The sequence below is a fragment of the Dermacentor albipictus genome, unplaced genomic scaffold, assembly GCF_038994185.2.
Source record: "Dermacentor albipictus isolate Rhodes 1998 colony unplaced genomic scaffold, USDA_Dalb.pri_finalv2 scaffold_13, whole genome shotgun sequence".
NCBI lineage: Eukaryota > Metazoa > Arthropoda > Arachnida > Ixodida > Ixodidae > Dermacentor > Dermacentor albipictus.
This window is the reverse complement of record NW_027225567.1, coordinates 7668998-7695506: the sequence shown is the minus strand read 5'-3', so window position 1 is coordinate 7695506 and position 26509 is coordinate 7668998. Positions and strand designations below refer to the sequence as shown.

The window sequence follows — 26509 nt, the reverse complement described above, 5'->3', positions numbered from 1 at the left end:
TGAAGAGTGTCGTGCTCTGAATGCAACCTTGTGGAAGGCCATTTTCTTGTGTAAATGTGCTTGAAAGTATTGTGCTGAGACATACTTGACATGTTCTATTTGACATGAAATCAGATAGACAGTTTAGCATTCTGCCACGAATTCCCAGGTCAGCCAGGTCTCTCAAAATTCCATATTGCCACGTGGTTTCTAAATCAAAGAAAAGCACCAGACAGTGTTGTGTAGAAACGTGCCACATATGTCATGTTCTAGTCGCACGAGATGGTCAGTGGTGGAGCAGCCCTTTTTGTATCAGCACTGGTGCATGTCTATTAGGCTTCTTGATTCAACGATGAATGCGAGTTATGTTTATGATGCTCTCATAGGATCTGGCTAGACAACTTTGCGATGGGTCTGTAGCTGCATGGAGATGTTGGGCTGTTACCAAATTTTAGAAAAGGCACTACTACCGCATTTTTCCAATCTGTAGGAATTACCCCAGACTCCTATTTCTTGTTGAAAAACTTAAGGAGTGCTTCTACCGATGCTGGAGATAGGTGTGCCAGCATTATGTAGTGGACACTGTCAAGACTTGCCATTTTTTTACTGGCAAAAAACTGTTCAATTCCTGTATTGTGAGGAGGTTATTCTAGAGTTCATTTGAAGCCCAAGTGGTGGGCAGTCCCTGTTTCTCCGCCGACTCTAAATATTTTAAGAATGTGTTTGAGTAGTTTGCCGAGCTGGAGACGTAAAAGTATTCGCCTAATAAGCTGGCCTGGTCCTGTAGTGTTGTTTGTGTGCTGGACATGTAAGTAGTCATATTGTGTACGATGAGTACTCTCCTTTAAATTTCCTCACCTGGTCCCACATTCGTTTTGATGTGAGCGTACTATTGACTGAAGATATATATGTTTACCATGATGATTTCTCTGCCTTTCTTCGATTAAATTGTGCTTTGGCTTTGTCCTGTATGAAATTTAAAAGGTTGCTGTAGGTGGGGTACCTCCATAGGATTCCCGAAGCCCTATTTTATTCTTTTTGAGCTTCAGTACACTTGTTTGACCACCAGGGATTTAGCTTTTTGGGCATGATACCAGATGACTGGGGTATTGCCTTTTCTGCCACTGAGATTCTGACCTCTGTGATTTTTTAAAGTTCTTCAACGCTTAGTTCTGGCAAAAAGACAACTTCTAGTTTCACATTCTCCATAAAAAAATAGCCAGTCAGCGAGCTGCTATTTCCACCAGCGAGGCCTAGTGAAAAAGTTGGTGGTGATGATGATAGGAGTTTGATGACTGCGGTAAGTGACCACTACCACATGATGTGTCGAGGGCTTCCCATTTAAGATCTTTAAAAAAGAGATGCTGAGCAAGAAAGCTAAATCTAAACATCTAAAAGTGCAGGAAGTTGGTGAACAGTAGGTCGGTGCACCTGAGTTTAAAAGCAGATATCATTGGACAGAATAAAATCTTCAATGCGTTGCCCTCTTTGGTCAGTTTTGACACTGCCCCAACAAGTACAATGAGCATTAAAATCTACTAAAACAAATCTGTTACTGATCTGTTACCAGTAACTGATCTGTTAAATTCTCTAATTGTTTAGTAGTAAAATGGGTGTGGGGTGGAATTTGCAGTGAACAAATGGTGATGGCTACAGCCTCGAAGGATGCATTCAATTTAACATTTCACTTGGAGTGCCGCCCTGCATGACTATAGTGACTCCTCTTGACAAGCGGCTGGAGTATTCGCAGTCCCTTCGGACAGCAGTGAAACCTTTCAGAATTTGACTATTTTTTTCACCAAGATTCGTTTCCTGAAGACACACTGCAACCAGCGAAAAAATGTTGATGATGTCTTTGATGTCGCCTATATTGTGTATGAGACTTCTGCAACTCCAGTGTTAATGAAAGCCATGGTTGTAAAATGTAAAATTTACTGATGCGTGTGATCTTAAAAATTGAAGGTGACATGCGATAGCGAACAAAACACGTTTGATGGACGGTAACCATTCAGGTAACCTGTCCCTTTTTTTGGCGCAGTTACAAGGAGCTTGTCCTTCTTAGAGCGCTCAGAAGAATGATGCTCCTTTGGCATCAATGATGCCAGGGTTTTGGTATCGACCTTCATCGCCTTCTCTGAGGTGCTGGATGATTGAGAGCCAGAAGCTAAGACAAGCGTCTCGGGCCTTGGTGTTCAGTTTAGTCTTGGGACCTGTGGAACTGTCTGCAGGGCCATCTTGGATGATGGTGGAGCAGCACTAGCTGCTGCCACCAAGGGGGCGGATGGAGTTGCTACGGGACGACAGACTGTGACCCCTGTAGACTCCTGAGACTGATGTGGTGCTGCCCCCTGCCGCGCCACATTGGCATAGCTTATTTGAGGTAAAAGTGAAAGCCTCTTCCTCGCTTTGAAAAATGCAATTTTCTCTTTTACTGCGAGATCAATCACTCCTTCTGCTTCTTCCAACATGGACACGATCGTGAATATGCTGGATGATCCCCTTTGCAGTTTATACAGCGTGGGAGAGCGTTAGTTTTCAGATGGATGGCCGTTCGCACTATATTTCTGCATGTTTCTTTGCCTCTACATGATTGTGATGCATAGCCGAATGTCTGGCACTTGAAACACTGCCTTGGGATCAGTATGCAGGGTCTGACATTGATCTTAAGATATTCTGCATCGAGAGAGGCGGGGAGAATGCTAGTACGATAATATTTGATGTTTTATGGCGCAAGGGCCAGTATGGCCAAAGAGCGCCATGTCCGTGGTAATGAGTTCGCAGTGTAATTATGAGTTCTATGAAGATGGTGTGACGTGGCTGTAAAGGGGCCTTAAGAATGGTCACTCTAAAGTGCGTAAAATTTGTATAATAAGATTATGGCGATAAGGTTTGACGTGTACTATGAACATTAAGATGCATTTAAAAAGGATGATACGACAGGTAAAAATATATCAAGTTATAAGATATGCTACAGCACTACTGCCTCCTTAGAGCCCTTGAAACACAAGGGCCTGGAGGCATGTGCCATGCAAAACAATTATCGCAGCGGCATCCTCTGGAGCGAGGATGCTCTACAAATTTAATGGGCTTATAACATGCAGAACGACATCATTTAAGAAGTTGAGCACTGCCTTGGTGTTAAAGAGCGGTTCCTTACCGAGAAACATAGCCGGGTGTAGAGGGATGTAATAACAGTATGCAAGTGGAAAATGTTTCTTTCTTTCAGATTCGGCTTTCCGACACTCCAAGAGGATGTGGAGGACGGTCAGCCTCTCACCACATCGACCACAGGTTGCCGGTTCATTTTCAGTAAGCAGAAAATTGTGGGTACCAAATGTGTGCCCTATTCTGAGGCGACAGAATAAGACATCTGTTCGCCGAGATTTTGTTGAAGATGGCCAAAAACCTAACTGTGGCTTTATAACGTGCAGTTTATTATTTGTTTCTGCGTTCCACATGTGCTGCCAGTGTTGTCACAGTTTCCTTCTTAACAAAGGCCTCAGATCTGTGACAGGGACAGCAGCCGTAGGAAAAGTGGTTAGTGATGTGAGTGATGTGGCCATTTTGTCAGCTAACACATTACCCTCGATGCCCCTATGGCCATGCACCCAGCATATTACCACGTGTCTATGTGATAGATAAATATTGCATAAGAGCGAGTAAAGTTCAATGAAAACAGGATTCGTATGCTTTTGTAAAGAGTACAGCGCTTTTACAAGGCTTAACGAGTCTGTAAATACTATTGCTCTGTCGAGTTTTAATTTATTTATATGTTTTACTGCAGACAGTACGGCATAGGTTTCTGCAGTGAAGATACTCGTTAAGGGGTTCAATACATCAGATTTAGAAAAAGAGGGACCAACAGCAGCATAAGATACACCAGAATGTGATTTTGATGCATCTGTGTAGAATTCGGAACAGCAGTATTTTGATTGAAGCTCACAGAAATGCATGGCGATTTCCAGGTCAGGAGCATGCTTTGTGACCTCCACAAAGGATATATCACAGTCTATCACCTGCCACTCCCAGGGCAGTACTAGCTTAGCTGGAGGCATTAAGTGATATTCGAGAACTGGAACATCCATTTCCATACTAAGTTCTCTTGCACGCAGTGAGAAAGGAAGTCTCATAGAGGGTCTATTATGAAAAAGTGCTTCACACGTCAAGTCGTTAACAGTTGTGAAACATGGATGTCCCTTATTAGAGCGAACCTGGAGAAAATACGTTAAGCTGATGTTTGTTCTCTGAAGATGGAGTGGCCACTCATCCGACTCTACATACAGACTTTCAACAGGGCTTGTCTTAAATGCACCAGTGGCCAGACGGATACCAAGATGGTGAACGGGGTCTAACATCTTAAGCGCGCTCGGTGCGGCAGAGTGATATACTACGGCACCATAATCTAACCGTGATCGAACTAGGCTCCTGTATATATTCAATAAACACTGTTTGTCGCTACCCCAGGTTGTGTGGGATAGGATTTTAAGTAAGTTCATTGTTCTAAGACATTTTTCTTTAAGATGTTTCATGTGAGGAATGATGGGCACGGCGGACGCGGACTGGCAATGACACTAACCAGGACTCTGTTCTGCGTTCTGCAGGGCATTTTCCAGATCGGCACATGTACGGCAACGAGCGGCTACACGTGCCGGGATAGAAGCGATATCGTCGTCTATCAACTTCGTACAGATAACACTGTTAGCCAGATGACACCATGGTTATTTCCTGGAAACCTGGCTCCAGTAGCGACACCACCTGGTAGTCGCGGTGTGACATCACCTGAGAACACCACTATAAAAGAAGCACCTCACCGGTTCATCTTGTGGGCACGGCGGACGCGGACTGGCAATGACGCTAACCAGGACTCTGTTCTGCGATCTGCAGGTTAGTCCTTACAGTAGTTCTTTACGGACTGATTGTGGTGGAATTTTTGTCCTGCCATGCCCACAGAAGTGTTTAGACCTTGCCTATGAATGTCTTCTTGTGTGCAAGTTGCTTCTCTGCGGGGACATTGAATCAAACCCAGGTCCCACACAGAAGGAATTGTTTGAAGAGTTGCTTCAGGGTCAAACTGCTATCCGTAACGATATTTCAGCAATGAAAGTCCAACTGTCTAACATAGAAACATTGATAAACAACCTTCAACAGACGTACACTCAACTTGACAAAAGGTTATCTGAATCTTCTCCGATGGAAGGGGATCAGGTTCAAACTTCTCTCAAGTCTATAGAAAATGTTATTGGCTTCCAGTCAAAGAAACTAACTGATCTCGAAGACAGAAATAGGTGGTCAAACGTAATTATTCATGGCGTTTCTGATTGTGACGATGAAACGGAAGCAGCCCTCAAAGAAAAAGTTCTCATCGAGGTAATGAGAGATAAGCTGCAAGTACAGTGCAAATCAATCGGGCGCATTCACAGGCTCGGCCGACAAGGCAGCAAACGACCGGTCATCATCTATCTGCAGGATTTTGATGAAAAGAAACTTATATTTGAACTGCAGCAAGCTAAAAAATTCAGGCATGTCTGTACAAAATGATTACTCGCAAGCAACGCTAAAAAAACTGAAGCTTCTGTGGGAAAGAGCGAAAGATGAGAAACTGCAGGGTAAAAAAGTACACCTACTTCATGATAAACTTAGGGTCAATAAAGAGTTGTTCTTTTGGGATGAGGCAAAAAACATGCGCGTCAAGATAAACAATCAACGCTCTCAGCAGCCCTAGCCTTGACGCCTTTCCAAAGAATGTGACAAGCACTTGCGCATAATCACCCTAAATGCTCGTAGTGTAGTAAACAAAACGGAACTCCTTGAGGTTTCTTTACTAGAATATGACCCACATATTGCCGTCATAACCGAGACGTGGCTTCGGACTGAAATAGCCGACAAAATGTCTTCCCTAATTGTTACCAAGTTTTTCATGGGGATCGGCCTTTCAGGGGAGGCGGCGTTGCAGTTCTAATTAAAGAACACATACAGGCTATTCTCTTGGAAGAAATTCCCGGCCTTGAATGTTTGTGCATAAAGATCTCATGCTCGGGCCATACCTTCATTCTGTTTGCCAGCTGATTATCTGTTAAACCTAGAAGAGCACATGTCTCGGTTCCAGAGAAACAAATTGCTCCTTATTGGTGACCTAAACCTGGCAGGCGTTAATTGGGAGCGTTTTGAATCCCTTCCTCAAAACAGCAATAATTTAAACAGTGTACTTAACATAATGTTAACACGACCTAATTCAAATAGTTCAGGAACCGACAGGTGTACAAGGAACTAGCAAATCTGTACTGGATTTGGTATTTTTGCCAAGAGGATTACCTGATTACACTGTTGAAGATGTGGATGGCATCTCTGACCACCTGCTTGTCAGTGTTCACTTACTCATTGTCGCTTGTACTCTACCTAATAACACTGCGAAACATAGTTCTTTTAAAGATTACTCCCGTGCAGATGATGCATCCACTATAGAACATTTGGATACATGCCTTATCGACTTTAATGATGCTGATTTGAACACACTTTGGCGCCGTTTAAAAGATATGTGCCACTACTGTATAGATAAGTTTGTGCCGGAAAACATAAATTTGTTCGTAGACAAACGCCGTGGATGACGCGTGAAATAATCCACTTAAAGCGAAAGATAAAAAGGTTAAAGAAACAGCGCTTGCATTTAGGTCATTTAAAGGATTTAAAAGAAGGTCTTGCACGTGCAGTACACTCCTTGAAAGAACATTATTTCATTACAGTGCTGCCAAATTTCATTGTAGAGGAACCAAAAAAGTTTTGGAATTATATAAGTGAAAAAAAGAAACCGGTGTCGCAAATTCTGGTTGATGGTTCTGTGGTTACCGATCACGGGGATATTGCGCACCACTTCAATGACTACTTTCACAGTGTGTTTTCTAAATCCGGTGCTTGTTCATCCAATGACGCAGTGTTTCACCCCTGTGATGTAAATTTTATTTCATACCCTGGCGTAGTTTCTATGTTACTAAATTTAAAAACTAAATCATCATGTGGTCCCGACAACCTTCCAAACGTGTTTCTGAAGACATATGCGGAGCGGAATCTGTTGCAAAGTTTCTAGTTATTTTATTTCGTATTTCATTACTTCATGGAAAATTACCAAGCGACTGGAAGATAGCCAGCATTGTGCCAATACACAAGAAAGGTGACCGCACATTATTACAAAATTATCGTCCAATATCACTTACATCATGTTGTAAACTAATCGAACATATTATTGCCAACCAGATTAATGAATTTTTAGATTTTTAGATCTCTAATTTCCAGCACGGGTTTAGAAAAGGATACTCAACAATTACACAATTAGTGACAGTAATACATTCACTCGCTTCATGTCTCGATAGGAACGGGCAGATTCATGCAATATTTCTTGACTTCAGTAAAGCTTTCGATAGAGTTCCCCATGACAAACTAATTTTAAAGCTCAGACGCATTGGACTCCCAGAAGTTTTAATCATATGGATATCAAACTATTTAACTAATCACTACCAATTTGTAACAGTTAATGAGCAGCAATCAGGTTGCCTTCCGGTCGGCTCTGGCGTGCCCCAAGGTAGTGTGCTGGTGCCATTATTGTTTCTATTATATATTAATGAGATTACTGCTGAACTTGATCGGAATGCCCAAATCAGGTTCTTTGCGGATGATTGTGTGCTTCTTCAAGAAATAACTTCCATTAATGACCAAATCCACCTTAACTCCTCTCTTGCTAAGATTTTTGAATGGTGTGAAACGTGGGACATGAAACTTAACACTGATAAGACCGTCTTTCTTCGCTTCTCTCGCAAAAAAGCTCCGCTTTCTTTTAACTACAGGCTTGGTTCATCACCTTTGCTGGAAGAGACTAAATATATTTGGGTGTCACACTTACTAATACTTTATCATGGAATTTACATATAGATAACATCTGTTCTTCCACATTCCGTAAACTGTACTTTTTAAGACATAAGCTAAGAAATTCTCCCCCTAGCATAAAATTACTTGCTTACAATTCACTAATTAGAAATAAACTTGAATATGCGCATGCGTTGTCTGGGACCCATTTAATAAACACAATATCACCCGCCTAGAAAAGGTACAGAGAAAAGCTGTGAGGTTTATTTACTCTAAATTTTCCCCGTATTACTCACCCTCTGAATTAATGCAGATTAAAGGTATACAATGTCTTGAACAACGAAGAAAAAATTTACATTTGCAGTTTTTTTTCTTGCTTTGGAATCAAGATCTAGCTATTAACCCTTCTCCATATCTGTCGCTTTCAACGTCAAGGCACACACGCCACCATCATCCTAATTCCCTGACGCCGTATTTTGCGCAAACAGATTTATTCAAGTTTTCATTTTCCCCTCGCACTGTAACCGACTGGAATGATTCGTTATTGCCTTTCGCCACACTTTGATGTTTTTATTGTTTTTTTTTAACCTTGTTATTATTGTTTATTGTTTTGTTGCCATTTGACCCACCCTGCTTGGACCTGTACAAGGTTTGCAGTATTGAATAAAGAAGAAAGAAAGAAAGTAAGCCTGGAGTCAAGTATAACACCAAGAAATTTGTGATCTTTGTTTACAGGAATTTGTTGTCCCCCCAGTTTTATGCAATGATCTGGGACCAGGCCTCTCTTTCTTGTGAAGAGAACACAAGCACTTTTGTGGGGGTTGACTTTAAATCCATTTTGGTCTGCCCATTTGGACACCTTGTTTAAGCACTGCTGAACCTGTCTTTCACATACTGTGAGGTTGCAGGATTTGAAGCCTATTTGTATATCATCTACGTATACAGAATAAAATATGGCAGGTGGTAGTGAAGCACGTAGTGTGTTCATCTTAACGATAAAGAGAGTGCAGCTGAGCACGCCTCCCTGGGGTACACCAGTTTCCTGCGTGAAAGGATGTGATAGTGCATTGCCGACTTTTACACGGAAGGTACGATTGGACAAATAGCTTTGAATTATTTTCAACATATTTCCACAGATGCCCATTCCCGACAAGTCTCGCAAGATCCCGTAACGCCAGGTTGTATCATATGCTTTCTCCATACCGAGGAATATCGAGAGGAAATACTGTTTGTGTACAAAGGCATCGCGAATGTATCCTTCAATGCGCACAAGATGATCGGTTGTTGACCGCCCTTGTCTGAAGCCACACTGATAGGGATCAAGTATATTGTTGAGTTCAAGGAAGTGTACGAGTCTGTGATTAATCATTTTTTCAAAAAGCTTACACAGACAATTTGTAAGAGCTATCGGACGATAACTTGCTGCCAAGGAGGGGTCTTTTCCCTGCTTCAGGACAGGAACCACAATCGCCTCTTTCCATGTAGATGGGAGGTATTCCGCAGCCCACAGAGTGTTGAAAAGTGTTAGTAGTGTAACTTGTGTGTCAGTATGCAAGTTTCTGATCATGTCATACGTGACTCTGTCAGGTCCCGGTGCAGAGCTTTTGCATGTGTTCAAGGCAGCTCTCAACTCGGCAATACTGAAAGGCCGGTTATAGGGTTCATTCTGTCTGGATTTTCTAATTAGTGGCTTACATTCTCCTGTTTGTTTATATTTGAGAAAGGACTGAGAATAATGGGTTGAGCTCGACACGGTCACAAAGTGCTCCCCAAGTGAGTCTGCCTGATCTTGCAGGGTATTGCCTTGTGTGTTTACCAAAGGGAGTGAATGTGCTTGTCGCCCTCTTATCCTAATAACCCTGTTCCAGACTTTGGCCTCATCTGTGTACGAGTTGATGCCCGATAAAAACTTCTGCCAGCTTTCTCTTCTGGCCTATCAGCGGGTTCGCCTGCCTTCAGACTTTACTTTTTTAAAGTTGATAAGATTCTCTGCAGCGGGAGAAGCGCGTAGCAACCCCCACGCTTTTTTCTGTTTCTTACGGGTTTCTTACGGGCGATCCTACATTCGTCGTTTCACCACAGGACACGCCGTCTACATGCCAAGCCACTTACTTCAGATATGCATTTAGATGTGGCATCTATAATGAAGGCTGTAAAATACTGCACAGCAGCATCAATTCCTAAAGAAGACATTTCATTTCATAAGATACTAGTGAGATTTCAAAATTTCTCCCAGTCGGCTGTATCAACCTTCCACCTAGGAGCCTGTCGTGGGTATTCATTTTCTTTTGATGTTCTTAGCATTATGGGGAAGTGGTCGCTCCCGTAAGGATTGCTGGTAACTTCCCATTCAAGTTCAGGCAGTAGAGACGGCGAAACTATGCTGAGGTCAATTGAAGAAAATGTTCTGTTTGCAAGAGAATAATATGTGGGTTTTTTCTTATTGCGAAGGCACGCTCCAGAAGAAAAAAGGAAATGTTCAACGAGATGACCTCGCGCATCGATACGAGAGTCTCCCAAGGTTTCTAAGGAGACATCCGACGTTCCATTGAATAACTTGTGTATACATATTGGAAGTAAATAGGTGCTGTGTGTGCGGAAACGGAAGTGATGCATTAGATTACAGGGCTCTTTCGAGGCCCTGTAATTGGGGTTTTGCCTGTTCTGGAGCGTTCGAGGGAGCCTCGCCACTCCTTAGGCGCTTGGTGCGTCGTGAGGATAGGTGTTGTGTCTATTGCCTCTTGTGAGGCGCCGGACACGCACACTTGCGAGCGAGAAGTTTTTCAAGAGAGTCTCACCTCGAAAGGCAAGACCCTGCACCCACCAGCCCGGAGGTCGATGGGGCTCCCTGTGGAATTTGGCTGCGCAGGCTGTTGCCAGCGCTGGAAGGGGCCGGGGAAGTTGACGCAGCCTCGGCTGCGCCCACCTTCGGGGCCGCTACTGGTCCTGCGGGATCGCTGCGTGTAGCGCAGGTTGCCGCAGATAACTCTTGTAGGGCCAGCAACCCAAGGGTAGCCTGGCCTGTTTGCTGGTTGGATGAAGTAGGCTTACCTACTTCCACCCTGGGGGCAGGAGCCAAAGATACCTGCTCGCTGCACGCGGGCAGGGCACTTGGCAATGGCCGCTGCGACGCTGCCCCCCCGACGCGCCGCATCAGCATAAGGTGTGCTGTGGAAAGGTGAGCACCTCTTACGGGCTTCCTTAAATGAAATGTTTTCTTTGACTTTGAGGGTGATTATTTCTTTTGTTTTCTTACAGTTCGGACAGGAGCGTGAGTAGGCTGGATGGTCACCACTGCAGTTCACACAGTGAAGTGTGCCACTGCAGTTGTCGGAAGGGTGGCCCTGGACTCCACACTTTGCACAAGTTATTTGACCACAGCAGCTCTGCGAGCCATGGCCGAACCTCTGACATTTGAAACACCGTCTAGGGTTGGGGATATATGGTCGCACATTTAACCTGATGTATCCTGCTTCGATGGTTTCTGGCAGTACGCTGGATGCAAATGTTAGGACAAGATGTTTAGTGGGGATTTCCTTGTCGTCTCGCCTAAGTATAATACGTTTTACATCAGTGACATTTTGTTCTTTCCACACTTCCAGGAGTTCAGTTTCTGCCAAGTCTAGGAGGTCTGCCTCTGACACGACTCCCCGTGAGCTATTCATTGTTCGGTGTTGTGTAACAGAGATTAGTATGTTACCAAATGTCACAAGACTGCCAAGCTTCTCGTACTGATGTTTCTGAGGGATCTCAAGGAGAAGGTCCCCGCTAGCCATTTTCGTTACTTTACAACCTGAACCTATGGCTTCGGTTAAAGATTTTGCAACTATGAAAGGGGAAATAAATCTGGCCTGTTTTTCCGAGTTCTCGCTCTGCACAACGTAGTATTTCGGATATGTCTCTCTTGTTCTGTTGAAGCATGTGGTTAGGTCATCGATGCATCCCCTCTTTTGAGGGTGACGATCAAGTATGCGGGGAAATGCGGGTGTTCCCATAGTACTTTCTTTTCTTTTCGGCGGCAATGGCAGCCACCCACCACGGAGCCCAACTAGGGGACGCTGCAGCACTTAACGGGTAAGGCTGCAGGCGCCAACCGTACATTGCCACTATAACCTAATATATTATACCCAAGGGAGGGCACATACACAAGGTTAACCCTAGCCGCCTAGGAAAATTAGGAAGTGACGGAAGAAAAGAGATGAAAGGACAGTAAAAGAAAGAAGATAGGAAAGAAAAAGGTTGAAGAGGTGGACAGGAAAAGGTGACTGCCGATTTCCCCCGGGTGGGTCAGTCCAGGGGTGCCGTCTACGTGAAGCAGAGGCCAAAGAGGTGTGTTGCCTCCGTCCAACCCTCGTGTGCTCGGGTACATGGTGTCACAACGCACCAAACGCCTGCTGACGCAGACGCCCTGCGGGGAGAATGCTAGTACCAAATGTAAGAATCACATGTTTGGTGGGGAGTTGTTAACAGTTTCTTCAGATTATAATTTTTTGAACTTTGATCACATTTTGTTCTTGGAAACCCTCGAAGAATTCCTCATTACTCAAGCTGAGAAAATCTTCCTCCGAGATGACGCCCCTGCAGGCGTTTAGGGAGCAATGGGGGAAAATCATGACTGATTTCACCAATAGTGGCGAGTTCGGAGAGCTTTTGCACTTGTTCTTCGTTTCTCGATACTATTAGCAGGTCTTCGCTGGTCACTTTTGAGCCTTTGTATTCTGTACCAATTTTTTCTATGAGGCATCTCGTCACCAAGAAAGGGGATAGCTTACGCATACTTGCTGTTCCTTCACTATGCAAGACGTGGCAATGTGGGAAGTTGTCTAGGTCGGTTCAGAGGGTCAATTGAAAAGGTACATCGGTGTGACCTCTTTTCAAAGCCGATCTAGAAATCGGGGGAACGCTTCTTCCATAACATGGTTTCAAAATTCGGCAGCAGTGGTAGCCACCCACCACCGAGCCCAACAAGAGGACACTATAGGTTCAGCGAAACCTGCAGACACCAGCTATGCACCGCCACTATAACCTAATGTATATACCCAAGACTGGATATTTTACACACAGTTAACCCTTGCCGCCAGAAAATTCGGACGTAACAAGTGAAAAGAAGACAGGAAAGAAGAAAAGGCTAGAGAGAAAGATGAAGATTAAAGAGGAGGACAGGGAAATGCGACTGCCAGTTTCCTCCAGGTGGGTCCGTCTGGTGGTGCCGTCTATGTGAAGAAGAGGCCAAAGAGGTGAGTTGCCTCCGCCGGGGGCTCTTAAATGTCCAAACACCCAGCATTGGCTCAACTGTCAGGATCCCCCTTTCCCCAGACATGGCTAAGCCGTGCACGGCTACATGAGTGAGGGCCCAACCCTCATGTGCTCAGGTACATGGTGTTACAACCCACCAAACGCCTGCTGACGCAGACACCCCTGCAGGGCAAGCACCTAACTGTCTGATGTACTGGCAACATGGCATTTGAAATGACCTTGAAATATGAAGTTCCCTTACCATTTTTTAAATTTAATGTGTGTGTAGATCAGTGTTTAAGACACTGGGGATGAGGCAGTTGCTGCATTAAAGGCTTCTTGCTTTTCCAGCTCAACAAGTTGTATTGGAGGCCCCAGATGGGAATTACCCAAATCAGAACGTCACAAGTGTAATGATGCAGTGCCACCCACAAGATTTGAGCGAAAATTTTTTTCTTTGTACATTTGCAGAGCTAATTTACTGGGCACTCCGCTGTGAATTGTGCGAGCTACTATGTAAAAAATATGGGACACAGTCGTTACTGGCAGTGATGCCACTGGTGCTTTTGATAACTTGAGGCAAAGTGCAAGAAAGAACATGGAGACAAGAGAAGGAAACGAAGACACAGCGCTACTAACAACTGAACTGTTATTGCACATGGTTACCACATTATATGATATACCATCGTACAACAGGCCAATAGCATGCATTTCCTTTTTTTTTTGCGCTTTGCCTCAGGTTATGCGGTACCAACTAGCCCACCAGTCTGGTCTCATGCTTTTGATGTTTTATACAAGCTGTTCAGATTCTCAGCGGTTTCACATGTTTCATACAACAGCACGAGTATGACGTTGAGATACAGCATGTGGCCACAAGTGCCTTTGCTGAACATGTGGAATCTACAGGCCACAATATTGACTGAGCAAGTGCACATGTCCTGGCCAAGGAAAAGAAGCTTGCATCACACCTGCATCTAGAATCCTTGCACATAAAGACCATGGTGCACACGCTGAACAGGAACAACTGGACATTTCCGACAGTGTACACTTGCTGCTTGCGTCACATACTGAAACATACTTAAATATGTTGTGTCTCTGTTGTGGGTTTTAATGTGAACAAGGCTCCCATATGGGGAGCCGAAACATCATTAAAATTTCAGTTATCTTGGTCGGTGCATCTTTTCGCGCTTATTCATCATCAGTTATATATGCCTCTTTTGTGCTGTCAATGCTGTTTTCATGAGCACAATAAAAAAATGTCACATAAACATGTCCTGTGGCGCTGCGCCACTACCGGTCCCCCTTTCACTCAAGAGGAAATGATGAAGCTAATTAGGGCCCAGAATCAGACCTCTCAAATCCTGGCAGTCCAGAAGCTCGCGAGAGGGCCGTCAGGTTTCCCCTGATAAGCTAATTAGGGCCCAGGATCAGACCTCTCAAATCCTTGCAGCCCAGAGGGCTCGCGAGAGGGCTGTCAGGTTTCACCTGATGGTCCCCGAGTGGGCCTAGCCAGGCGACGTGGAGTTTGCTTACGTCCACAGTGGACCAAATAAAGTTGTTTCACTCACTCACTCACATCAACGCAATGCCATCTCTCGCAATGAACAACTCCTATGCTATGCACATGACGATGTATTTGTATGCTACATTATCACCTGTTGTGACCTGCAAAATAAATGCATAGACGCCCCCACTCTCGAAGTCAGTGTGCAGCGCAAAACCTTGCACTAATTGCCCAGCACGGTTGTTATGCAACAGCAAAATGCTTAGCACGTCTGGCTCCCAAATGCACATTGCTGCAGTGACATAAGTTTAAATCCCAGCGGTGGCAATTGTGGAAAAAAATATCTTTTTTCTTCATACTACAATGGTGAAGATCAGCAAAAGAAGGCAGCCCGACGACAACGGAATAATGTTGATGACATTCACCAGTGTCAGTGTAACAAAAAAATTGACCGACAGATGGACGGACAACACAAATCCAGTTTCGAGCAATGCTCTGCTGTTGCAGTAAAATTACATGAAGATAATTAATACTTGATGCAGAGTTTATGAAAGACGATAGGGGGAAATGACAGGGCTGAGCTGGAGTAAGTTAGATTTATGGCAGAGAAATACGAATTGCCTTGAGATAAATACTTATAACAAAGGCAGTTCGTACTTCATGAAATAATTTGTTAGGAGACTTCAGAGTTAAAACAAAACTAATTATGATCAATGGCCCGATTCCACAGATGCCTGCCACATGAGCTGGCTCTAAGGCCTCACGACACATGGCAACACATGATATCAAGTTGATATTTTCAAACCCAGTCCCCAGACTGTGGCATTCGCCTGCCACAGTGGCTAGGGCATTCTGCTGCTGAGCACAAGGTCGTAGGTTTTATTCCCCGCCGTGGCTGCCACATTTCATTAGGGGCAAAATGCAAGAAGACTCATTCATTTCGATTTAGGTGCACGTGAAGAACTCCAGTAGTCCAAATTAAACCCAGAGCCCTTCACTGCACTGTGGCTTCCCTTATTAACCACTGTGCAGTATCAGCATGTTAAACTCCACAAAGTAGTTTTTAACTCTAGAATTTCGCCTTGTCGGAAGGCAAACTGAATGAAAAGTCTTAAGATGAATATATTTCTGAGTAGAAAGCCTAGTTAAACGCAATACAATGATGACGGAAGAACATAGTGATGAAAGGCGCATAGATCAGTAAATGCAGAATGAATGAGCGGCAATTAAAACTGTAGGGAAAATTAACGTCGTTGTATTTGTGGATTCGGTAAGTTTCCGAGCCTGAGGATCCATATTCACACGTTGGTCAAGCGAATCAGGGGCAACCACGATCTAAAATGTCTTAACAGGTTGAAGGCTTGCACAGTAAATCTGCTGGCAAATCAGCTGTTAATAGCTTCTAATGAGAAATATGCGACACTAAATGTCACGGCTCGTTGCAGAATGAAAAGGCTGACTCAAGTGATCAGAAAGAAGTTGACCAAGACTCTGATAGACTGAAAGTCAGAGAGAATCGACTACTAAAGAAAAGAAAAAAAAAATAGCGAAATCAGAAGTTTCCCGTAACACCTATTATTCGTGAGTCTGTCTGCAACACAGAAATGGGCAGCTTGGGCTAGCCTCCGCACCGAAACATATCGCGGTAAATCATCCTGGAGCTCAGACGGTACGTACTACCGTGACAAGAATGATATAACGCGCAATGGAAATATTCTTACCATATTTTTTTCAATACTGAACAAGGAACACTCGCAGACAACGATGGCAGCAGCGGTTGCACCTGTGTGCAGAACTCTCTAAAGTGAAAACGAATATGCACAGAGCGCAGACTTCAGCAAAACTTGTTTTAGCGCAATATTATGGCCAACGTTAGCAATATGCCTCGAGCTGGGTTGGCCAAAGGGGCCGGCGCATGCTTTGAAGTGCGGAGCACACGGAGGAAGGAAACTAAGGAGAGGCCCTACCCAGGGTTGCCAGGTACAAAATGTGAAAAGTAGCCAAAAAATCTCGAAAAGTAGCCAACTTTGGCCACATACAGAAATGTAGCCAAAAAAGTAGCCACGCTATGGAAAAACGTTGCATTTTCATTTATTATGCAACTCTGAAGACATTTTATCACAGCCAACACTTAAAGTTGCTTTTAGTAAATGCAGGAACATACAAAAATATAATGAAACGTGTATAAATGACTACAGCTAAGAGCGCTTTGATCAGCATGTAATATGACTAGAATTTTATCACAAATCAGAATCACAGTGTAAATCTTGGCGCACATTTCTCGAAGAAGCTCAAAGCTCGAGGCAACCTCGAGCGATCGCTTTCGCGATTATTTACGTGCGATATTGCGTCTTGGCATCGGACGCGTCGCAGGCCGTTTGCTACGCTCTGCAAAGTGAGATGCCCAGTCGCGCGAAATCTCGCAAGAGTGATCGTATTCCAGAAAACAGCTGTATATTTTCAAGCTGGGAACACATAAATGGACCGACTACGCCGAGAGCGTGCCGGCCAGACCGGCCGCTGACATGCTGGTAGCATGTTTACGTTTATCCCGTGACCAGCTGTCCAAGTGTTCGATTTTGCAAGCTTCGGGCAGCTTCGGGTTGTCTTAGGATCCCACCTCATGTTGCCTTCCCATCAGGACCGGCACTAGCTGGCTGCCAGCGGGCTGCCAGAACTCCGAAAATCGAAGAAGCCCTATGTGTGGAAGGTGGAAGGCCTGACGCGGAACGTCACTGCGAAGATGGAACACGCTGTGACGTCACCAGTGCGAAATCCTTTGCATGAAATGAAAGCGCCAGAGTCTGATTGACAATGATGGACCAGCTGGGGCGCTATTCTGAACACGCATGGCGGCTGCACGGCCGCCATCATGGAGGAAGGAAACTAAGGAGAGGCCCTACCCCCTCCGCGCGCTAGGAGAAAAGTGTGGCGGAAATGACGTATAGGTTCTCATTTTTTTGCTGCTTTTTTATTTGTTTTGTTGCATGGCCACGCCTTTTGGGCCACAATGGCGGCGTTGTTCTGATATTTTGAGCGCTCACACGTGTTGCTCTGGTAGGTTTCGTGCCGTGGCAAAGGCGCTGTGTGGGCGGGTTTGCGTTAGTCACCGTGTCTTGTTGCGCTGTGTTACCTGCACCGTGCTCTGCCGGATGTTGCGCGAGCGCGCGCGCTCCGCGCGCGAAACCACGCGCAGCGCGGCGTGGTTTCGCGAAAGATGTAAACAAGAGAGGAGGGTGGCACAAAAGGCGGAGCATCCCCATGAGCAACGCCAACTTCCGGCTTCACTTTTGCTTCACAAAGAGTGACGTCAGGGCCTCTCCTTAGTTTCCTTCCTCCGTGGCCGCCATTATCCGCCATGTTTACTCTCTGATTGGCTGTCGAAAGGTCACGTGTTTTGAAATTTGTGCCGGGAAGCGGAAGTATAGTGCCTAGAATATACTGGCTAGTGTGCGCAGCGCGCGCCCCGTGATGCCTGCCTGCTACTGTCAATAGAGGGCGCTCTCGTCGGGTGGGTGCCACAGTCGCAGCTCCGCTCGCTGCGCAGACTGGTCGCTGTTGGTTTTGGCGCGTGTGTGAGATTTCCGCGTGTTTCTTGAGTGGTTGTTTTGCGGCCTTCCTACTTCTGTGCGTGTCTTGTGGCTGCTGTGTCATCAAGCGCGAAGTTTCGTAAGTTCACGAAACAAATGCTAGTGGTGCAGCACGATGTCAAAGGCAAAGCGGCAGTGCAAGGAAAAGACGTGTTTCGTGCCGCTTTGTCGGAGTGGTTACAAGTCGAACAAAGAGCGTGTCTCGATGTTCACTGCTCCAAACGACCCTGCGAGGCTCGCGGAGTGGGAAAGGAAGATCAAGAGAGGTGACAGAAAGTTGACGCCGTCAGCTGTGGTGTGCGAAAAACACTTCGAAGACACCTGCATCGAGCGGTCGTTCAAGGTAACAGTCAACGGCGTTCTTAATGAGATTCCCCGAGAGAAACCTCGTCTAAAGCCCGATGCTGTCCCGACTGTTTTTGAGAACTACCCTCCACACCTTGTACCCAAGACGGCACCAAAAAGGAAGGAAAGAAACTTATGCGAGCAGCAACCAGCTCGTAAACGCCATAAGCGGGATACAGAGACTGGACTCGGCAAACCGGGCTCGGAAATCAACGAGGCCTCCTGTTCTCTCGAAGCAGGCTTCCAAGACTGCAACGACTGCTCCGGTTCCAGTGAAGCGGGCACTGTGAGCGACTCTGCAACACTACAGACATCTAACCACCACGGAGGCCGTCATCCATTTGAGAACATTCTCATTCCGGCTACATGGATGCGGATACCTACAGTGGACGACAGCCTAGCTTATGCTTGCTGCGAAGCACAAGCAAATGATTTTTCAAGTTTGTTCGTGGAAAGAATGGTCAGGTTTGGAAACCCTTCAGCTGACGAAGGCTTGGTCGTGGCCACTGTTTATTTGAGAGGCCGAGAGGAGGGCAAGAAAGCTGTAAGGACACTGAATGAGGCGGAATCTTTGATTGGAAATGTTAATTTGAAATACTTATGTGGTGGCTGCGGTATGAAGCCTACCTCAAAAAAGTATGCTTCATACCGGGATATGTATTTTGCCGAGAGGTGCCTCCTCACAACTCCATCCAAAGGGGAATCATGTGTGCACTGCAAATATCAACGCAAGCTTGCACAAAATCAAATGCGCAGAACAAAGAAAAAAAGTGCATGCGATGAAAAGAAAAAGTCTAAGAACATAATTCGCAATTTGGCCAGAACACGAAGGAGGCTTACCATGGCACAAGCACAAATTTCCCAGATGAAAGAACGCAACGAAGCACTAAGTGAACAGGAATTTGAGAGGAGAATCCAAGCACTCCCTCGCAAGCAGCAGCTGGCGGTGAAGAACTGTTTTCTTGCTGCTAGGAGGAAATCAACTAGAGGCATGAAATATGATGACGAGTGGATTGTCGAGTGCCTGCTGATGAGGATGCGAAGCCCACGGCTTTACGAGCACCTGAGACGAGAAGGAATAATGGTTCTGCCTGGACGCCGTTGTTTGCAAAAATACCTTCAGCGTTTTAAGGGTGGTTTTGGCCTCAACGCAAATATATTCACAGCTTTGCGTGAGAAGACTAAAAACATGGACACATTCAGCTGCCATGGAGGCCTCGTCATCGACGAGATCAAGTTGTCAGAAAACCTGAATGTAAAGTCATCGGGTGAGTTGTCTTATACGTTCATGCAGCTAGGATGACATCCAATAAGCTGTTTTGCATAAGTTTAAAAGCGCCCGTTGTGTTTGTTTTGCAATTCAGGTGAGATCGAAGGCTTTGTCGACCTCGGTGACCACACACCTGACGAAAGCAAGGGAGTTTTGGCCAACCACGGAATGATTGTATTGTTTCAACCGTTCACTGGTAAGTTGCGTTTCCACAATGCACTGTAAAAAGTGATGCTATCAGGAATAGCTTTGCTTCACGCCAAACTCTTCTTTTTCTAGGCAACTGGACACAAATACTTGGTGTCTTTGCTTCAAGAGGAAATGTCAAAGCACATACATTAGCCAAGATAATTTTGGAGAGTATTGTGCTCTCTGAACAAGCTGGCTTGTACGTCGACTCAGTTACCTGTGATGGTGCGAGTTGGAATCGAAGCATGTGGCGACGTTTCGGAATCCAAGGTAAGATTATGACAATGCAATTATAATCCGCTGCTGTAAAAAGCATATCGGTGAATAACCTTCAATTGTTTTGTGCCTGTTGAATGTCACATAGTTTTAACATTATGTTGGAGCTACTTTACGATAGCATGTAGAACATAGTCGTTTGTAGTGTTTAGATCTGAACTAATTGGCATTCTGTATTCCTTCCATATAGGATCAGCTGGCCATGTCAAGTGCAGCGCTAAGCACCCAGTGGACCCGAACAGGAAACTGTTTTTTGTGTCAGATTTTCCGCATTTAATTAAGAATGTCCGAAATGCATTCGTTTCCAAAGGGTACCTCACGCCCAGTGGCCATGTTCATATCGGGATCATTCAAGCTGCTTTAAATGCGGACCGTGAAAATGTGACCCTTAAGGCAATGCCGAAAATAACAGATGCGCACAGACCCAATAATTTTGAAAAGATGAAGGTTGACCTCGCATTTCAACTTTTTGGAGATGAGGTAATTAAGGGGCTTTTTCTACACCGCCGGCATGTGGAGATTTTATACACTCGGGTGCAACCAACAGAAGACTTTGTCAAGCTAATCAATCGTTTGATACGAGTAATGACCTCCAGAGTAACCAACTGTGCACTTAAGCTAGACAGCCCGAACATGGGTTTCTTGGAAGACTTTTTAGGATATCTGGACCAGTGGGAAGAACATGCTAAACCAGCTGGAGGTGGTTTTCTATCTAAAAGTACAGCCGCTGGGTTAAGAGTGACAATAACGAGCACTCTAGGCTTGCTTTCCTACCTAAGCACCAATGTGGGTTTCAAGTATATATTAACATCCCGTTTGAGCCAAGACAAATTAGAAAACCTCTTTGGGATCATTAGACAATCGTCGGGATGTAACGATCACCCAACTGTCTCACAGTTCCTGGTGACTGTCAATTTGATGGCGTTTTACAACCTTGCCAAGTCGCCACGTTCTTGCCAACTGTTCCCAGGATGTTGTCCAAGCGCTGCTGAAACCAAGCGACACCAATAAGACATCTGTTAAAGATGTTTTAGATTCTATGGACAGCTTGATGGACCGAGGAAGGGTCGATGAGGCCGAGGATGTAATTGACACTCTAGTGGCAGAAAGTGACCATACAGGATACACAGAAAAGAAAAGCAACAGCGCCCTACTTTACTATGTAGTGGGCTATGTGGCGAGAAAAATTATTGCAAAAACAGCTTGCACCAGTTGTGCTGCTCAGCTTTGCATAAGCAATGCTGAAGCAAACGCAAATGCGGATGCATATTTCACTACCCACTTTGACAACGGCGGGCGCATTTATCCAAGTCAAGCTTTATCGAGTGTTGTAAAGCTCATGGAAGATAGCTTTACATCATTCTTGAGCAAGAACAAGTTGCACATGGAAAGCTTACCTGAGTTTGCCAGCCTTTTACATTCCCTAACGTTTCCAACTCTTGGTTGCCCCGAGCATCAGAAGCAAACACTGTCAGCTGTATTAAAATTCTATGTTCTATTGAGATTTAGATTCTTTGTCAAGGGTCTTAACAAGGAACGAGACGGACAGCGAGAGAGACTAAAACTTCTAAAGCTGCGGCACTGCAATTGAATACATGCTTTTTCGCAGCTTGTGTTCGCCAAAAAGCATTACCCTCCACTCGCACTGGCCCCTTTGATTAAAAATGCTGTATTCGCTCCATTAAACCAAATCTGTGTTTTGTTAGACTTGTGTTTTTTGTGTTTGGATTCCACCAACCGTTGGCGCTCGCATGTGCGTTTATACTGAGCGTTCAAGCTCCGGAAATCTGTACGAAGCAGGCTAAAACGTTACAGTATTCCCAAGTTCCTGAATTGATGTAAAGCAAAGTATTAAACGGGAGCCGAAGCTATGCGCAGCACACTTTCTAACTCAGTAGCGCGGCGCGAAACCGTCTCGCCCCGCTGCGCGCGCTCACCCGACACCCACTCGCACCACAGCGCCGCCATGCGGCCGCCGCCGGCAGGCATCACCTCTGGGGCCACCGCGCCGCTCGCGCTGAGCACACTAGCCAGTATATTCTAGGCACTATAGCGGAAGTATTGCAAAATGCAATTTTGCGTTTTCATCAAGATGACGAAACGTGACGTGGAGCTGCAAATGTTATGGACTAATACATTTTTTTGGTCCTTGGCAGATATATTGTGATGTTAGCGCTTCAAAAAGAATGTGAGCGGTAGCGTGCAGAAGCCAGTGCAATGCATCTGCAATTGTGCGAATATGTGGTGGCGATTCAAGATATGCGCCATGCCAGCTTGCTGATTGGCTGAAGGTATATCTCATGAGGAGCGTCACAGGAAGGCATGGAGGAAGGAAACTAAGGAGAGGCCCTACCCCCTCCGCGCGCTAGGAGAAAAGTGTGGCGGAAATGACGTATAGGTTCTCATTTTTTTGCTGCTTTTTTATTTGTTTTGTTGCATGGCCACGCCTTTTGGGCCACAATGGCGGCGTTGTTCTGATATTTTGAGCGCTCACACGTGTTGCTCTGGTAGGTTTCGTGCCGTGGCAAAGGCGCTGTGTGGGCGGGTTTGCGTTAGTCACCGTGTCTTGTTGCGCTGTGTTACCTGCACCGTGCTCTGCCGGATGTTGCGCGAGCGCGCGCGCTCCGCGCGCGAAACCACGCGCAGCGCGGCGTGGTTTCGCGAAAGATGTAAACAAGAGAGGAGGGTGGCACAAAAGGCGGAGCATCCCCATGAGCAACGCCAACTTCCGGCTTCACTTTTGCTTCACAAAGAGTGACGTCAGGGCCTCTCCTTAGTTTCCTTCCTCCGTGCAGGAAGGGCTGTTTCGTAAACGTCATTTTGACGATGCGTGACGTCGCGCAGGGCCGCCATTGCTGAGATTTTCCGCCATAATTTTTGCTGCGACGAGCCGCGCGAATTATGCTAATGGGTAGCCATATGCAATGGCAGCCGAGAGGAATGCGTATCGCCACATTTCCCCCGTCGTTTGGCGCCACGAAAATCTTTTGTTCATAACGCGTGCTCATAGTATTTGCATCGCTCTCGGGTGGTGTTGGCATTTGTGTTTTGGGCCATCGTTTTTTAAAAGAACGCGTAAATACGAAATAATATTGGTTCAATATAGCAAACTTTCAGCAATGTTGTCCACTTTTCACTGCTGCATTTGTATTGTAATCGAGATTAATGCCTTTTCGCACAATCAAAAGTTATGACAACGGCCTTTTTCTAACTTACAAAAAGAAATGTACGCAAGGCGGCGCCTTGAAGTTTCATCTCTCAGTGCGAGTAACCAGCGAAATGAACAAGAGATGGCAGCGCCGGCGCTTGCGTCGCTCTAGTGGATATCTCTGGCGCGCCCAACGCTATCGGTGATATTCGGCCGTTTCTAAGCCAGCCGAGTCGGGCTGAGTAACTTGCGTTTCACGAAATAGCGATAACGTGGCCTAGAACGTGCGCGCGTTACCACTGGTAGGTCGCGTATGTTGTCTCAAGAAAGAAAACAAGCGCGTTGGCACCAACATGCGATGACTCATTCCATTTTCCAGGGACACGCATCCGAGCTACTGAAGCAGACGACGGCTTGTACGCAGCAGACGACGGAAGCGAGAAGCGTTTTTGACAGAATAATCATACGCTTTGAGATAGCTGCTTTATTTTTACTGCGGAGGAAAACTGTTTTGCTTTACCGATAACGCTACATTCAGTGCCTTCATTTCAGTTTCTTAGGCGAAACGTCAAGTTGGCGTCACGTTACGTAAGCAAAACCGGGCCACCAGCGCCATTTTGTTTGCGTTGCGCCTACGTCACGCTCCGAAGAAAATGGCGGAATGTCCAGAATAGCGTCCCTGCTTGAAAAGATTTGAAGTGTCGTTGTTGCGGGTTGGCCTAAATATTTGCTAATGTTGCTGCATAATATGAGCTACACAAGTTTCTATCCATTCTTTACAATAGTCAAGCTATTTCAAAAGTAGCCAAGGCATTTTTTCCCCGCCAACAGCCTCAAAAAGTAGCCAATTTGGCGCAAAGTAGCCAAATCTGGCAACCCTGGCCCTACCCCCTCCGCGCGCTAGGAGAAAAGTGTGGCGGAAATGATGTATGGGTTCTCATTTTTTTGCTGCTTTTTTATTTTTTTGCTGCATGGCCACGCCTTTTGGGCCACAATGGCGGCGTTGTTCTGATTTTTTGAGCGCTCACACGTGTTGCTCTGGTAGGTTTCGTTCCGTGGCAAAGGCGCTGTGTGGGCGGGTTTGCGTTAGTCACCGTGTCTTGTTGCGCTGTGTTACCTGCACCGTGCTCTGCCGGATGTTGCGCGAGCGCGCGCACTCCGCGCGCGAAACCACGCGCAGCGTGGCGTGGTTTCGCGAAAGATGTAAACAAGAGAGGAGGGTGGCACAAAAGGCGGAGCATCGCCGTGAGCAACGCCAACTTCCGGCTTCACTTTTGCTTCACAAAGAGTGACGTCAGGGCCTCTCCTTAGTTTCCTTCGTCCGTGGCGGAGCAAGACGACGAAAAATACTGTGGCGGCGCTGCGACCGAAGCGTATTTAAAACCCCTCAATCTCCCAAAGTAGCGCCATTCACTTCCCTCCTCCTCCGCTCGGCGCGGCCTCAACGGTGGCGCCGCTGGTGGTGGGCCTGCCGTAGCAGACGACGGCTAAAACGCTACGGGAGGAAATCCGCAGAAAAGTTCGTTCAAGCCCTGCGGAGCAGCTTTTTCAATCGAGATCTTTCTTCGTCAGTCGGCAACTGGCCTTTAGAATTTCGTGTTGGAATTGCGGAAGAAATAGAGGAAAGGGCCATTATTCAAGGCGTGTTTAAGGCGTAAAGCGCGCGACGTTGGGAGTTCGTGTTGCTGAAACACGACGCAAGCACGCGGTGTACTGAAACACGCGCGCAATTACCAAAGTTTCAGGTGTTGACAGCGTGAAAGTAAAACAGCGTGACAGCGTGAAAGCTTCGTAAGTTACGTACCTGCAGGATACTTTTGTTCGGCCGGCGCGTGAGAGATTGCTGACCGCACACAGTCGGAATGGCTGTGTGCGGTCAGCAACGCCTGGCAACAGGGCCGTTTTTTTCGTTGCGGGGTGCTTTGGTAATCGTGACGATATATTGTTTTCCTATTTTTACAAGTACTGCTCCAGGAGGGCACATGTAATGGCTAACGGAGGCCTCTGAAGAGCACGTGACATTACAATAATGCAGGCGTCGCAGGGAGTGTTCGCATACAAAATTGGCTGTCCGCGATCTTAAACCCCCTTGGCATGCACAGGCTTCGGCGAGCCGCATCCAGCCCTGGTTCTAGCTTTGGTGTTCCCGTTGCCGCTTTGGAGCCCTGGAGGCGCCGTCAATAATACGAAATAATGACAAGGTGTTACAACTAGTAAATAAAATTTATTTAAGAAATACAATCGCGCCGAGGCGCCAACTTCTTAAAGCAGCACTAGCGCGCCCGCGCGAGTATTATGAAACGCCAACGAGGAATTTACCGGCCCACGTACGACTCTACGATCAATGTGCACATTAAACATCCACAGGCGAGCTAGATAAAGTTATCCGGAGCCATCCACTACGACCTGCATCCTAGCTTTAGTCGCTTCGGAACGTTAAAAACGTAAATCACCAGAAACCAATTCAATACATGCCGGCGTACATTCGAAGCTAAAAGACGGCATCGTAAGTCATATTGAGCCTTGCAAAAGCGTCGAGAATGTGCTAACTTCTGGTGGAGCTCAAAAAACACCCTGAATAAAGTCGCTTTTATGTCACAGGCCAGCTGCAGATGCGTGCATTTCACCGCAAGACGAAACTACATGAAACAAAGAGAGCACATTCGAAAAAAAAAAGTCAGACAACGCGCTAAAAACCACGCAGAGCATGAACACACACTTTTTCGCAGCGGAAGGCGTGAACTAGGCTCAAAATAAGAGGTTGTGAGTAGCCGTGGCCCTTACTTCACTAAGCCGTGCGTTCTTTGCCACTTCCTCGAAGTCAGCCCGCCCGATCCTGCGAGTCCACACTTCTTTTTGCGTTGCGCCCGCCGGACGGCAAAGCAAAAAGCTTTTTGCCCTCGCTGTGTCTGTTGCGGCAACCGAAGGCGCAGGAACATGGCATCGCAATTAACTTCTCGGCCCTACACATTCTATTACGTTAACGCACTCCGTCAGTCCGCCTGCCGTACTTTCGTCGCGCAGGCCCAACAATGGAGGTCGGCGCGCGCTGGAAAGAAAAAAATATACAAATGCGCGGCGCCTGCTTCCACGTGACACAGATTGGCCAATGGCGGAGC

The 26509-nt window shown here is 46.0% G+C and overlaps 1 protein-coding gene across 1 annotated transcript in view; it reads right to left on the bottom strand.

Annotated features, from left to right (window-relative positions):
• LOC135915877 (uncharacterized) overlaps positions 1 to 16545 on the bottom strand; it is a 45423-nt gene extending 28878 nt beyond the window's left edge. Inside the window, exon 1 of the mRNA XM_065449066.1 lies at positions 16294 to 16545. Coding sequence (XP_065305138.1) covers positions 16294 to 16296 — 3 coding nt within the window. The 5' untranslated portion in view covers positions 16297 to 16545. The remainder of the gene's footprint in view (positions 1 to 16293) is intronic.
• Positions 16546 to 26509: the final 9964 nt, after the last annotated feature.